At 38.8% G+C, this 15,654-nt stretch overlaps 1 protein-coding gene across 1 annotated transcript; it reads left to right on the top strand.

The window, feature by feature from the left end:
• Positions 1 to 556: 556 nt before the first annotated feature.
• Positions 557 to 11,729, top strand: TNFSF18 (TNF superfamily member 18). The gene is made up of 3 exons (XM_008511056.2): positions 557 to 772; positions 6,970 to 7,000; positions 9,233 to 11,729. Exons 1-3 carry the CDS (start codon positions 614 to 616, stop codon positions 9,577 to 9,579), a joined length of 537 nt encoding a protein of 178 aa, XP_008509278.1. The 5' UTR covers positions 557 to 613; the 3' UTR covers positions 9,580 to 11,729.
• Positions 11,730 to 15,654: the final 3,925 nt, after the last annotated feature.

Below are 15,654 nucleotides of genomic sequence, written 5' to 3'. Positions count from 1 at the left end.
TTTTTAGGGTTTTAGAATGGTGAGACATGAAAGAATTGAGCTTGTTGTATTTACATTTGTTTAAGTTTAAATTCTAGTAATACACTTGGTGTTTTCTAGAGACTATCTCAGAATGAACACATTTTATATCCTAGAAATTGGTAAAACTCTTCATTTTTGCCAAACCACACATCCTAGCCTCCCTGTCTCCCCAACCCCCTGCCTCACACATACTTGATGTCTGGAGTGTGATAGGATTTAATCTGGAACTTTATTTCTTCTTATAAAAAGTAATTTTCTTATCTGGAAATAATTTGTAATGTTGTACAGCACTGTACTTCCTCTTGCTTCAGGAAAGATTTTTTTTCCCCTGAACTTCCCTTGTGTTGGTTTTTTCATCCTCTGTGTTTGTATTGGCTTTTAACCAAATGTTCCTTTCCGTGTCTTTGGCCTGGTGCCATACGAGAGTCAGCACTCAGCCTAGAAGTATCGTTTTCCAACACACAGAATCAAAAGGAAAACCCCGCCTCTTACACCCACTACTTATTACCATAATACTACAAAACTGCCTAGTTGCATCACTTACCCATCACTTGTGAATTTCTGCTTTTCACAGCTCTCATTCCTGCAGAGAATGAGTTTGAACCACATGGAGAATATGCCTTTAAGCCATTCAAGTCCTCAAGGAGCCCAGAGAACATCCTGGAAACAATGGGTCCTCCACTCAACAATAATTATTTTGCTATTGCTTTGTTCCTTCGGTACACTAATCCTTACTTTTCTCCCACTCAAGGTAAGGAGACAACAGTACCTAAGGTTGCTATTTCTTTTGTAAATCTAGTAATTATCATTGTCACTCAGTATTGTTTGAGTTAGTTGGAAGGAAGAGACATGTGGGTGAAGATAATGTAAATATAATGCCAATTTTGTCATGGCATATGGCTTTTGAGGTTTATTAAGTGTTTTGAAATGAAAGGTATTAGAAAATGCTAAAAATGTTAGCTGCAGAACTGAGTTATATGGAGAGAATCAGTTAACTAAATCAGTCAATTGACACATGCCTGTGGAGTATTTTCTCCCTTTCTACACCTCTGCTAAGCCCTCATGGTGGAATAAAAAGGTGTGAAACATGATGCTTACTCTAAGAAATGGGATGCAAGCTATAGTCCTATCAAGGGAAAAGATTTGAAAAAGTAATGGAAGACAGACCAAGGTAAGTGACAGGTGGTTATGTGTCTTAGAAGAGGGAAATGACATTGAACTAAGAGTAAGAAGATCTGGATTCCAGTTCTAGGCCTCCCAATAACTAGCTGTGTGAATTTGAGAAAGACTTTTAATCTTTTTGGTCCTCAGTTTCTTCATCTGAAAAATGATGGTAGGAGAATGGATTTGTTTATTATAATGTCTCTTCTAGCTATAAAATACAGTGATTAATAATTTATCTAAGGGTAGTATGAATATAAATGCTTTAGGAGTTCAAAGGGTGGGGAATGACTTTGGGCTAGTGTGATCAGGGAAGACTTAATGGAAGAAAAAGGAACCACATTCCTATTTGGGAAGCCCCTGGTGCTTCTCAGGAATTTCCCATTGAGCTCCAGTCCAAGTTTTGGGTCTAGTGAAGGGAGTGGAGATACATTATGTTCTTATTTTTCTAAGGGGATTGGTCAGCAAAGATCTCAAAGATATGGTTCTACCTCTTAAGATATCTGAAAGCAACTGAGAAAAGACGCAGGAGGAAGCAGTACACTCTATTTGCTGGTAATGATTTAGTTAGGGCAAGAGTAGCTTTGGCCAAATTTTTACACAGTAGCCCATTAATTTGTATTCCATAGCTGTACACAAAAGTGTGCAACAGAGACATTCTAATCACATCCCCACTCCCTCAAGGACTGTATCTAGTGGAAACCTGAACTTTCTGGAACAGAGGAGCTTTGAGCAAAAAGAAAAGAATTGTCAGGAATTCTGAGTGATTAGATTTCTGAGGAAGGGGAAGGGTGAGAATAGCAATAGCTTAAATTTGGAAGTGCTTTTTCCTTCTAAAAACCACCTCAAGTCTTATTAGCTAGATGACCACAAAGAATATAGGATATGCTGTAGGTGTCATCCGTTCCTGCATATGACTGTGGGAACCAATGCATAGAAGGAAAGGCAAGGAAATGCGTTTCTTAAAGGCCCACAGTGCCTGTTGCAAAGGGGAAGAGGAAGTCTAATAATGTCAGTCATCTAGGGCACCTCTTGCCAGAATTGAACTTGATCAATCTTGTGGGTGTGAGCTCTGATTCTGGATTCTCTCTCTAGACAACATGCAGCTACTCAATGAAAGGTTCTGTCTCTAAAGAAATTGCCTAGAATTTGTTCCAAATTTGAAGATGTTTAAAAGGTTCTCAGGATATTGTCCTGGCAGGATGCCAAGGAGGCTTATTTCCCATGGGAAAAGCCAATGGCCTGGCCAACAATGTAATGATATTAGCTCATGTATTCTACTTTCCACTCCCCTGCACTTCCCTTTCCCTGCTGGCCACAAGTAAGTATCTTTGGAAAAGAGGACTGAGTGGCTAGCGGATGGTGAGTCATTATGAGGTGGTCGCTTCCACCTTCTTACAATACTTGGAGTTTATATTATTTTGGTTTCCACTCTAGTTTTTATATGCAAAATCCCACTTCCAGCTTCTCTCGGCACTAATTCAAAAAGTGTTAGGAAGATTGTCTTCTTCTAGACCAACTGAAATTTCCTTGGGAGAAAAATTTTTTCGTCTTTTCCGCGTTTTTTCAGAAGACATTCAACTGAAAATACTGGCTATAAGCTAAAGGAGTGTGGTCTACCCCTCACTGAAAATAACCTCACAGCAATTTTCTCTAAGAACTCAAATGTTCAGGAGAGTGCCTTGCTTCAACGAAATGAAAGATACTTCCAAAGGAGAAGCTATGTTTGTACTTAAAAGCAGAGTAGATTCTATTTCCAAATGATGATCTGTTTAGGGTTGATTTAAGTTGGATTAAGTTTCAGTCATTTGAACCCAACTATGTAAATCTGGGCTTAAATCTAAAGGCAGTTATAAGAGCAACTGATCCTTGTAAGCAAAAATGAACTAAACTAAACCGAGAGTCCCATATGCATCTTTATGAGTGGATATTTACTCCTTCTAAACATCACCAGAACTATAAATGGAAACCGCCCCCACAGAGTGGTGGGGGTGAGACTTTTGAGTCATACAGACTCCGTTTGGATCTCAGCCTAGCCTCTTATCAGCTAGGTAACCTTCGGCTAGATACTTGACCCCTCTCATACTCATTTCCTCATCTGCAAATGAGCAAGCTAATTCTTATCTCATAGAGTTGCGGTAAGGATTCATGAGACAGTGCCTGACCTGTAGTAGCTCTCAATAGATTGTAGTGATTCATATTGGCACTGTTATTATTAATGACATTACAGTGAAGATGAATTTAAAGAGACTTTTAACAAAATGGATATTCCTTGCTTATCTATTTCACTTTCTCAGCCAAAGACTATACTTTGCTGTCAAATAGATGATTTTTGTAATTAGACAGATTTTCATTTGTGACATAATTAGAGAATGTCACAGTGGTGGTTTCTGTAGTTCCAAATGAACGTTGAAACAGCCCATGACATAGTATCCAGGATTTCTGTCTCTGGCAGTTAATTTGTCTGTGGCTGTAGATTTCTCCGCACCCTGCTTATACGTGAGAGTAGACAGCAGAGATGCTATCTGTGGCACATATTTTGGCACTCATTTATATTTAGATATTTACCAATTGCTTCAGGTGTGTAATCGTGTCTTTCTAAAAAGATTATAAACTTCTTAAGAGGCAAGGACCATAAATTACACTTGTTTCTCTTGCTTACAATGCTAGTATAATGTTGAGAATATAGGGTGCTTAAAGTTTTGTTCAAATCTTTATTATAATCAGTGTCATTATCAAAACAACTAATATTTAATGAGCAGGATCAGACAGAATATCTGGCAAAGACCTTCATAAGAATTACCTCATTTAGAGTCATGAACAACCTCAACGAACTAGGTGATATTATGTTCCCCCATTTTATAAATGAGGAAATTGAAGTTAAGGGAGTCCCTTTTACATGCCTATAATTAGTTAAACTAAATTGAATTTCAACATCTCTTCTAAGAAATCCCAAAACAATGATGAAATAATTGCAAAAGCAAAAACAATTCAGGAATCTGGTGATTTATCTTCTAGAGAAGCAGCTTCCAATTTGTTTTTTTTAAGATTGGGACCTGAGTTAACATCTGTTGCCAACCTTCTTTTTTTCCTTCTTCTCCCCAAAGCTCCCCAGTACATAGTTGTATATTCTAGCTGTAGATCTTTCTAGCTCTGCTATGTGGGATGCCACCTCAGCACGGCTTGATGAGCGGTGCTAGGTCTACCCCAGGATCTGAACCTGCAAACCCCTGGGCCGCGGAAGTGGAGCACGCGAACTTAACCACTCGGCCATGGGGCCAGCTCCCCAAACTTTTTGATTGCACCTCCTAATCAACAAAATGTTTTTGAGTAGAATCTCAATATATATGCTAATTATTATGTTACATACAAGCACTAATACTATGTGTATTAAACAGGTACACAAAATAGAAATTTATAAGGATAATCCAAATAATATGCTTAATGTAGTTTAATCACAGTGCAAAACCATTTTGCTTTTACTAAAATATTATATTTCATTAGCGTGTTAATGTATAATATAAATGTTTCTAAAATAATTGAAAAAAACATTTTAGAAGAGTAGTTTGATAAATATGTTTCCTTAATTTTCTTAATGTGAGTATAACACTTTGTGTTACAATAATTTGAAGGTTATATTCTAACTTGTTTACCTTGATTTCAAGTTTTGACTATCATGACTGGAAAATTACCTTACAAAGAAATATAGATCAAAACAGAAGAATGCATCTGTGAGTGTGCTTACCACGAATGACACTGAATTTTCAATCTATCCTTCAATGATGAGGTTTTCTTTTTTAATTAAAATGACATTATCCCTCACTCTATTCATGCCTTTCCTTCTTTCCTTACACAACTTACATTCCCTGCTCTATATTTATAACCCTTCCCTTGCATTAACACACTCACTTGCCTCTCTATCTCTTCGTTATACTCCAATATTGAAACCTCAATCCTGGAAAATCCCAAGTATTGGTTGAAACCAGCTGCTCTGTGTCTTGCACAGTTGAATGAGGCTGAGGAAAAACATAAGGTCTTGTTGAAAAGTTTTACTTTAGATTTGTGGCTACTAACTTCAAGTGGGACTTCAGCATTGCTCTATAAACAACCTACATTTCCCCTGTCCATTTACTCTCCTCTACTGGACTATTTCATTCCTTTGACTTCTCTTTAAACATCCAATGCCTCCTCTCCATTCTCACTCTCACCTGATAACCTTGCTACCAGGTTCTGTGAGAAAAGAGAGGCAAGCAGGAAAGAAGTTCCAAAGCTCCCCATCGTATCTACCACCGAATTTCATCTGCATTTCCTGTGTTTCCTTCTTGTCACTATGCATGAACTATTCATGCACCTGTCTAAGGCCACCCATGAACTAGATTCTACCCCCTCTTAGCTACTCCAGGGCATAGTTCCAACCATGATCTAGCTCTTCCATATTACCCGCCCCCCCACCTTATCGGAACATTCCTATCAAATGGTAACTGATAACCATGTTGTCATTTCTCTCATATTAAAACAAGCAAAAACAAAAATCAGAAAAACAAACAAAAAAATCTCTTTGATTCTCATCCCCATCCAGTCTCCAAGGCTCCACTCAGTTTTTCCGCTCTGCTCATCACTGTCTCCACAGCCAGCACCTTGGTCAGAGGCATGCACTTTCTTGCATAGATGGTTGCAGTGCCCTCAGCGCTTGCCTCACTGCTTTTGCCCTTGCCTCTCTTTAATTTACTTCTAGCACAGCAGCCAGAGAAATCTTATCTAAGGAAAATGTACAACACCTTTAAGTTCAAAAAGTCTCTTAAGCACTTTGCCACAAGACCACTGTTGAACTTTATATGGTACAAAAAATTTTTTTGTTTATAACTCATCTTACTATTAAGTAGTTTAAATCCTTCAGCACTTAAATACTTGTATTTATAAAATTAACCACACTGATGGCCTCTTCGAGCATGTAAACTACGGTATGTTGCAACAGTTTGAAACTGAGGTCTCCTCAGGGTGTCTCGGGTACTGTATATGATGTGTGATTGTCTGAATTTTAAATAAGGGTGGCTTTATCAATCTGAGTTGTAAATATTTTTTTTTTAAAGTTTGGCACCTGATCTAACATCTCTTGCCAATCTTCCTTTTTTTTTCCCTTCTCCCCGAAGCCCCCCAGTACACAGTTGTATATTCTAGTTGTAAGTGCCCTTGTTATGCTACATGGGACGCCACCTCAGCATGGCCTGATGAGCGGTGCCATGTCCGCACTGGGATCCAAACAAGCAAACCCTGTGCCGCCAAAGTGGAGCACACGAACTTAACCACTCGGCCACAGGGCCAGCCCCTGAGGTGTAAATGTTTCTATAGCTTAATTTCATATTTTTTAAAATAAAAATAAACATAATTAGAAATTCTATTATTTTCTTCTCACATGCCGATGGATCACCTTGTGCAGTCACTGGAGTGCAGATACTATTATTGTTTATAGAAAATTTCTATAACATGAGAAGAGGAGAGTCCAAGATCAAACAATCGTCCTCTGGGTAGAGGCTAGGTGGATGGAAAGAGACCTTACCCTTTGCCTATAAGACCCAGAAAAGCAGCTAGGTAAGGCAAGGCAAAGGATGGAGCCAGTGATCTGTAAAAGGAAGCTGAGAGAGCTGAGACAAGGTAGAGGGAAGGATTTTTTTTACATGGCTAGGGAAAAGAAGTTTGTTTCAGGAATCTGAAACTCTAAATAAGTCAATCAAGAAACTTGTGACGCTGCTGTCATCCTGACCAATTCCTCTTTTTCTTCTCCTGCAGACTGCCAATGAGACCTGTGTAGCTAAGTTTGGTGAGTAACCTGTCTTGCATGCCTCCTTTTTACTTATTTTAGTATTTGATGCAAGAAAGCAAGCTCCAGTGTTGTCAAGGAAGCCGGGATACTATTTTATTTATTCTTCAGGTACTATTTATAACTGCTTACCATGGTGCCAAGCAGTTACTAAGAGCTGAGGCTTCGGAGGTAAACCAGACACACAGGCCCATGCCCTGATGGAGCTGACATTCAAGGTCACCTCTCTGGGCAGGAATGCACGTCACTCTTACAGGCCTGGGAATCTGAGACCCAGGAATCGACTTTTAATTCTGTGTTTTAATAAGTGTAAGTTTTAGGTTTCTACAACCTTTCCTTCTGACAAACTCAGAGTCCTTCTCACGTTTCACATATTGCTGGTGTCCAGTAGAGTGTGTGCGGGGGTACCGTTTGTGTTTCCAAATGTATAGAAGAGGAATGAGAGCTAGGGAAATGACCGCTTCCTCTTCTCTTTTCTTCTCTCCTCTTAGCTTCGGAGTCACTTTCCCTTACGGCGACCTGGTATTTGCTTAGAAACACATTAGAGTTTACAGTCACTTGGCCTTGGGGTATTTCTTAGACTACACACAAAATTGAAAAGAAATACATTTCGGGTTGTTTACAGGTTTCAGGCCAAACACATATTTTCAATTGAGAGCAGAATATTTCTAGAGTCAACGGCAACCCCTGTTTTCCTATACAGTTCAAACTGCCAGACTTCCTTGGCTTGTGGAGAATTAGGCAATCTCTTTTTACTTGCCTCTGCCTTTATGATTTGGTTTTCTAGTGAATGGAGTGGAACTCATGATGGACTTGAAATTCCTCTTGATGTGGTAAAAGTTGTGAACTTCAAGTGATGCTAAGGTGTTCTTTAAGTAGCCCCATCATAGAATTAAATAAGAGAACAAGTGACACATTTTCCTGGTGACTTGTCTCTGGCCTAATACATGTCAAGCAGGAAGAAATCTACTGAACTCTGGCCTCATTGGAGATATAGGGAGACTTTGATTCTTGCTCTGATGATCTTCCTTCATTCTCCTTCAGAATCTACCCCCAAAGTCTTAAATCAGTCATTTCTATATACATAAGAATTTATCAATGTGTTATTCTTCCAGGGTGTCTTATCAAGATTTCTTTCTAGTTATGGGATAAAGGCTTTGCTCCCATAACAAAAATGATGGAGAATTAGAGGACAGGCTAGATAAGTATTTGGGGTGGTAAAAGCACTTCCTGGGGCTCTGAAATCACACTACTGTGAGAAAACAATTAACATCAAGAAAATAGATGGATTCCATATATACCTATGGAAATGAATGACTAGGTCTTAACCCTTTCCCCATCCCTTGTAACAGCATTCAAGTAGGGATGGTTATATTTAAATAGTTGAATAATTTCCATTTATAAACTCATGAATTCACCAGTAACTATTTTTGGACGATTTGGATAATGATATCCCAAGTGGATCTTGAATGATATGTATCTATAAACTGATGAGAAGAGTCGTAATTTAGACACAATGCATCTAATTTAGGAACACAGATGTATCATTCAATCGAGAAATATTATTGAGCACATACTAGGTACCAGGAACTGTTTTAGGTGCTGAAGATATAGCAATGAACAAACTAGAGAAGTATTTGTCCTCAAAGACATTATATTCAAGTAGGTATGAGATAGACAATAAACAAATGAACAACTTAATTTATGATATGCTAGATGGTGACACTTTCCACAAAGAAAACTAGAACAAGGTAAAGGGAGAGAGTGACAGGAGAGTACTATTTCATATTGATTGATGAGGAAGGTCTCATTGATTTATCACTTTAGTGATACACAGTAAGTCATATTTGCATATAAAAGCATGAATATGCATCCTGGACTGTCAGCTCTGCTTATCACAATCCTGGTGTCTAATTCCTCTCTCCTTCTTTCTTTCCTTTCACAAATATTGATTGACAAGAGACACAGTGCCACCTAAAACATCACCCACTTTTCTATTCCAAATCCATTTCCTTAGAGATTTCCCAGCTAGAGATACACTTAGGATTTGCAATTTCTGTAAAACATGGAGTAGATAGCTACTTAAAATGTTAAAATTGTGGTTATAGAGAACTAATATAGACCAGGTCAGAAACAACCTGTAAGTGGGAAAGAATTATAATAAAAAAGAGAATGAAATAATTAAATAACTATGCTTTCCTTTTTTTTTCCTCCCTTGTAAATTTCTTATAGGACCATTACCTTCAAAATGGCAAATGACATCTCCTGAGCCTCCTTGCGTGAATGAGATAACTGATTGGCAGCTGAGGATACTTCAGAATGGCTTGTATTTAATTTATGGCCAAGTGGATCCCAATACAGCCTACAAGGGAGCGGCTCCTTTTGAGGTGCGGCTATATAAAAATGAAGACATCATACAAACTCTAACAAGCAACTCTGAAATCCAAAATGTAGGAGGGACTTATGAATTGCATGCTGGAGATACAATAAACTTGAAATTCAACTATGAGCATCAGGTCTTAAAAAATAATACATACTGGGGGATCTTATTGCTAGCAAATCCCCAATTCATCTCCTAGAGACTTGATTTGGTCTCCTCATCCTCTTCAGCACATGCAGAGGCACTGGTAGGTAGATTGGAGGAGGCAGATTTTCAATGCCTACAGTTTGTCTGGGTACACAAATCAACACACACAGAACTCCTCTGCATGTGAATTTTCATCTCTCATGCTCATCTGAAAGAGACTCAGAGGAAAGGTCAAAGACATTTGGTTACCCCTGACATTGGGTTGGCAAAGACATTTTGCTAATCCATGATAAAGTAAATATGGGTGGCTAGACTCTTCAAAGAATCTTTGTCTAATCCTTGAATGCTTGGTGAAAAAGTGAAGTCTTATTCCCATGGGAGCCTTACGTGGTTTGCAAAAAAGGTCCAGGGCAGTAGTCTGGCCTTGTCCTCATATTCTTGGGCTGCTCCACTTCATTCTTCCTGTATTCCCATCTCTGAGACCATCCTGATAAAAGTAGTCAGATTGGGAGAGTGGCCGCAGATACACCAACAACAATCCATTTTAGATGTGATGACGTTAGAGGGTGGAGAACACTCTAGAGAACTATTGGGACAGAGGCATAAGTGGCATGGAATGAAACACACTTATTTGGGAATTTCTCTTTATTTCATCATACTCAGGACGCATGGTGCTTTATAAAACTAGTTGTTCAAAGCCCTTCATATAGGGCTTCATGACAACTTGTTTGTGTCTGTGTCTAAACATTGTCAATGGTAAAGAAAGAATAATCATTAGTAATCATAAGATTTAATCCTAGCAATTGGTATTACCAGTACTGTATTTTGCCATGTAATGATTTCATATTCTTTTAGCTGGCTCTCTACAGTTCACAAAGTGCTTTTGTGTATTACACAGCATCTCTATGAAGTTAATGGGGCAGGTATTTTGGCACAGTTCTAACAATTAGAATACAGAAGCAGATGGAACATAAGTAACTTGCCTCAACCCATAGAACTGGTGATTAACAGGGCCAGTGGGCTTCCCACTGTATCACACTGTCTCAGTTTTAGAGTTGGTATACCTGCTATCATGTTATAAGTCAGTTTAGCAGATTCTATTTTCAGGAAGTGTATTCCCTTTCAGCCCAAGGTGGGTAGAGAGAAGCTGCAACAGATCTTTCCTTTCTCAGCAAATTTCTTTTCCTTTTCCTGCTTGGAGCAGGGACTATTAGGGTGTTGCTCAGGGCTTACTCCAACCAGCTTCTTTTCCTCACTTTGAAGAACCTGTCTTGGTCAAAAGTGTTAACTTCTAAAAACAATGAATAGCACTCAATTCAATTACAGCCTGCTAAAGTTTTGGACTCCATCAAATCAATTAGCACCTTGTGGTTTCTTTTTGAAAGTATGTAGTATGATTACATGATAACCCAATTTAAAATATTTATATATATTTGTAAAAAGCTGTATTATGTTAAATAATACTGTCACATGTAAAGCTAATTTAGAAATATTTGTATTGTGTGCAACAAAAATCGTTTGGGAGCAGGCTAAGCCTGAGGCCAAGATGTTTCTTGGTAAGTCTCCTTTTTAAACATCTGCTGAGTAGCTGTAGGGCCAAAGACGTGGATGCCTTATTCATCTTGCATCTGTATATCTTCTCAGGAAATTAAAGTTATATCACATATATTTATGGGAACTTGGGGTGTTGATCATTGTTATGTTGTAAGCAGCAGTGTGTTGGAGTGGGCAAGCACTAGCTCTTGAGAGCTGATTGTTAAATTTTCAGAAATTTTGCAATGGTTAGTAAATACAGCCATCCTGGAAATTGGCCATGGTGGAGCTGTTTATTCCATGGGAATTGGCAAATGCTCCAAATCAGAGCTGTCTTTTTAGAGGTCCCATTCACCAGCATACTACTGTTTGTAAAACTTTCCTTCTTAATGACTCCTCTCTGCTCCTGCCCATGCCTGGGACAATCGAGGCAGGCAAGGGAGAGAGTGAAATTGTCATACTCCCAGCAAAAACCCCACATGATGGTGATTTCTCAGGGCAAGCAGAGGTCTCTGCTGCTGCAGCCAGAGAGATGGCTACCAATGGATGATATTCAAATTTCCCTGGTGTTGTAATTTCAGTCTTTGTTTTCAATGTATATTCTGTTTCCTTGTTTCTTCAAATAGTGTTTACATTTAAACCTTAATAAAATGTACGTTGGTAAGTGAACTGTAGCTGACTTATCTGTGGATTATGAGACTAGAGATAGTGAACTAGAGAGCCTAAGGGTGCATCTGAGAAATCCTTGCCCATATGAAACACTGCTTGGCAAGTATTAGGCAAAAGCGAGAGCTGGATTCAACTAGCTTTTGGTTATAGCTGTCTCAATTTCTGAGGGGTTAGTCAGACAGTTTCACCGTCTGACTTTCAACCACCTCCTCAACTCCACCGCACCCACCCTCACCATCAAAGCTGTCACCAACCTTTCTCACACTTATTGTTTGATACCTTCCATTTTGCCTAATCAGAGCTGACCCAGAGTGTGTTATGTCACTAAGGGCTAAGTCTCTGCTTCTGAAGATGGCGGTTAATTGAAAAGTGATGCAGACTTGTGCGTTTGATGGAGCAGACTAGCTCCTTAGATGAGTATATCCGTGCTTCTTGGAGATGAAATTCCTGCTTTTGTGTGTTCTACCTCAAAGGAGCAATTTCATTGGTGGGAGTGGAAGGAGATTTTTTATTAGAGAGAAGGAGAAGCAAAATCTTGATCAACTTATGGGTGAGGGGTCTGAGGATTATCTTTTAGCAGAAGTGATAAATGATGCCTTGGCACATAGACTTTCATTGACCTGAAAGGATATACCTCTATTTGGGGGGGTCACTTGTGACTCTGGCAGAGTCATTCCACCAGTCATGGCTCTCCTGTGAGTCCCACATCTATCTATAGGAAACTTGCACATATGCTTTTACCCTACAAACTCAGAGAGGATGGGCTCACCTCCATGCAGCAGATTCTCCTGTCTTTGCTACCAAGAGGTTGCTTTTCTTTTCCTGACAGATTTCCTGGGTGGGGTCAGACTCTAGCCCACTGTAGGCTTTAGCCTTCTCAGTGGGAGTCAGGCGCCAGTTCTTTGCATCTCCCAATTTCAAAAAATAAATTTTAAAGCTCTTTTAGGGGTTCCCTTGAAGTCCTCTATCAGGCTTAAGTTTAGAGAGTTTCATTGCTCCCCATCCCTCCTGCAAAGGGTGTGGGTGAGGACTCACGGCATGGCCAAGCTCTCTCTTCATAAATTTGATCACAATCTCCCCTTCTCCCCACTCTGGCCTCATTTTATGCCCTTGATCCAGCTGAAGTGTCTAAGGGAAGTGGGGAGGGGATTTTACCTTCATTCCTTTTGTCAATTCTGCATATTGGCAGGGGCAATTGTCTTATTCTGTCTTATTCTTTGATATCTTAGGTACCAATCAGATTATGCCTGAGTTGAAATGGGTCAGAAGAGTCCCACTTCTACTCTCATATGTCTAAAAGGGATCTGGGAGGCCTACAATAAAATACAGAAATGCAAAACCCCAAACCATCATCACAGGAGCAATAAAATAAGAGCTTAATACAAAGGCAGAGGGAAAGGAAAGTTATTGTTTAGAAAAGTTGGGCTTAAGAATATTGTTACAAATGAATGCAAAAGATTGCTTTTAATTTCTTGAAAGTCAAGGAAAACTAGAGAAGCGTGAAGGGAATAGAGTTGTTTTATGTATTTTTTTTAATGCACACTGTTTTGTTAGGAGAAAGAAACTTTTCCCCAGCACTGAGCTCTAAGCGGACTCTGCCTCCAGGTCCACAAGGAATGCTCTAGAGAGAAAAGTGCATACTCTTCCATTCATTTTATTTGAATCTACTGGTTTCTGTTAACAGTTACCAACTTTAAGGATTCAAACAGTTTAGTTATCACTCTAAGACACACAGCAGTATTGGTGATTCCCGTGACACAGTTTGGGAAAGTAGGCTAGAGGGTTTATGTGGCCTTCTTCAAGATCCCTTCCTGGGATCTTTGTCTGGCAACAGAAAAATGAAAATTCAATGAACAGGTCCATTCTATTAAACCAACTTCCTCATTGCTTCAATTGCATAATCAGAGAGGGAATCTCTGATTTCAGTGTCTGGAGAGATTGTTTCCACCCAGCTTTGGTGTTGTCCAGGGACAACACAGGGGTGGCATGTTCTTCACATGGGGCCTCAATGCGCGGAGTCTGAGCTGGACTGAAGTGAACTGGTGAGTTTAAGTTTCTTGGAATGGAAGACATCTAGAGAAACTCTTCATCTTCCCTCCCTGCCTTTGGGTTATACCTCCTATCTGATGGATTAGTTTCTGAGGGGAATGTGATGACCAAGAGTCCAGGGTCTGACATGATGCTTGGCTCATAGTCCTAATTATCTATTGAGTGAACAAATAAAGGAATCATAAATTTATTTGAGTGTTCACATGAACTTAGCATTATCATATGTATTCTGGATAACAGAGTCCAGTGGACAAAGCCTTCAGTCTCCCCTCCCATCACCTACTATTCTCAAGTGCTCTCCTTTTTCCCCATCAAAATCTGTTCTTAGAATATTCTTAACGTATTTAAGAAAAAGAACCTTATAAATTCACTTGTGCTAAAGGAAAATGGCCAATAAGCTACCTTGCATCACTAAAACAGGACAAAATCCTATTTGTTTTAAGTCTTCCCTAGGAAGATACACCAAGAAGCAACCTCTTTACAATATCCTAAGGCAAAACAATTTATTCAATGATCAGTGGCAGAGTTTTTCAAAGTGAGGTCGGTGGAATTTACATTGGATTCACCCAGCATGTTTGAAAAAAAAGGTGATTCCTAGGCCCCATTCACAGTCTACTGAATAAACATTTCTAGGAGTGAGGCCTAGCAATCAAATTTTTCACAAACTCTGATCCATACGTTATTCTTATGCACCCTACAGTTTAAGAACCACTGCTTTATGGCATGCAACTTTGAATTTCAGCTGAGTATTTCTCCAAGTATTTAAAATGAGTCAAAGCTTCTAAACAAATTTAAAAAAAAATCAGTAAAACAAAACCAAAAAAATCAAGAAAGCAAAACCAACATTGATGGCACCCACGAGATTTACCATAATCCATCTCTCATCACAAAAGCAAATGGCCTTCTATCCTCTATTTGGGTCTGAACGAAGGTCAGGCTCTTCACTTTTCATAACCTAATAGCAACATTGGCACTTTAACATCGGCAATCTAAGGCCTATGAGCCTTGCCACAATCAATATCACATTATCTACCTGTTTGCTGTCAACTTTCAAATATTTATCTCTAGCCCAACTTGTTTTTCTTTGCTTCAGACTTGTAAATCCAACTGCTACTCAACAATTTCACACTGGAGGTATAATGGACACCTCAAATTCAACATGTCCAAAATGAATCTCTTAATGTTTCCCCAAATCAGCTTTTCTTGAAGCCCCCTTCGTTTCACTTGTGTTGTTTGGGCCAAAAACCTCTGAGTTGTGGAGTCATTCTTGACTCCTGTCTTTTACCCATCTTATCTGTTAGGAAATCATATTTTCTTTACCCTCAAAGAGAATCTGATCTCTTTTTTGTTCTCACTTATCTGTGTCACCAGGATTATTTCAATCACTTCGTAACCAGTTTCTCTGCTTCTACTTTTGTAGTCAGACAAACTCATTTTCAAATCTCAGTTTTGCCATTTACTACTTATTTGGGTCTTGGACAAATTACTTGCTCTCTCTGAGACTTAATTTCTTGTTTTGTTTACTATCCAATACTATTTACTGTTGTTTTGTTTACTATCCAATGCCTGATCCATAGTTGGAGCTTAATAACTATTTGTCGAATCAAGGAATAAATGTAAAATAGGTTTAAAATACCGACTCATGTATGTAAAGTTCCTGATACATAGGAGACACTAAAATGGTGGCTGCCATTGATTTTATTTTTATTAAAGATTTGGATTTATTCCTAAGTTTTTGAACTTTGTCATTTCTCAAGTTGAGATATTTATTTAACATCTCTCTTATTCTCTTTCCTTCCCAAGATAAGCCCAAAGATAAATAAACATTTTATTTATTCAATACTTTATCATTAGTACCTAAAATAGTGTTTGGAAT

This window comes from Equus przewalskii, chromosome 23 (assembly GCF_037783145.1).
Source record: "Equus przewalskii isolate Varuska chromosome 23, EquPr2, whole genome shotgun sequence".
NCBI lineage: Eukaryota > Metazoa > Chordata > Mammalia > Perissodactyla > Equidae > Equus > Equus przewalskii.
This window is presented reverse-complemented; position numbering and strand designations above follow the sequence as displayed.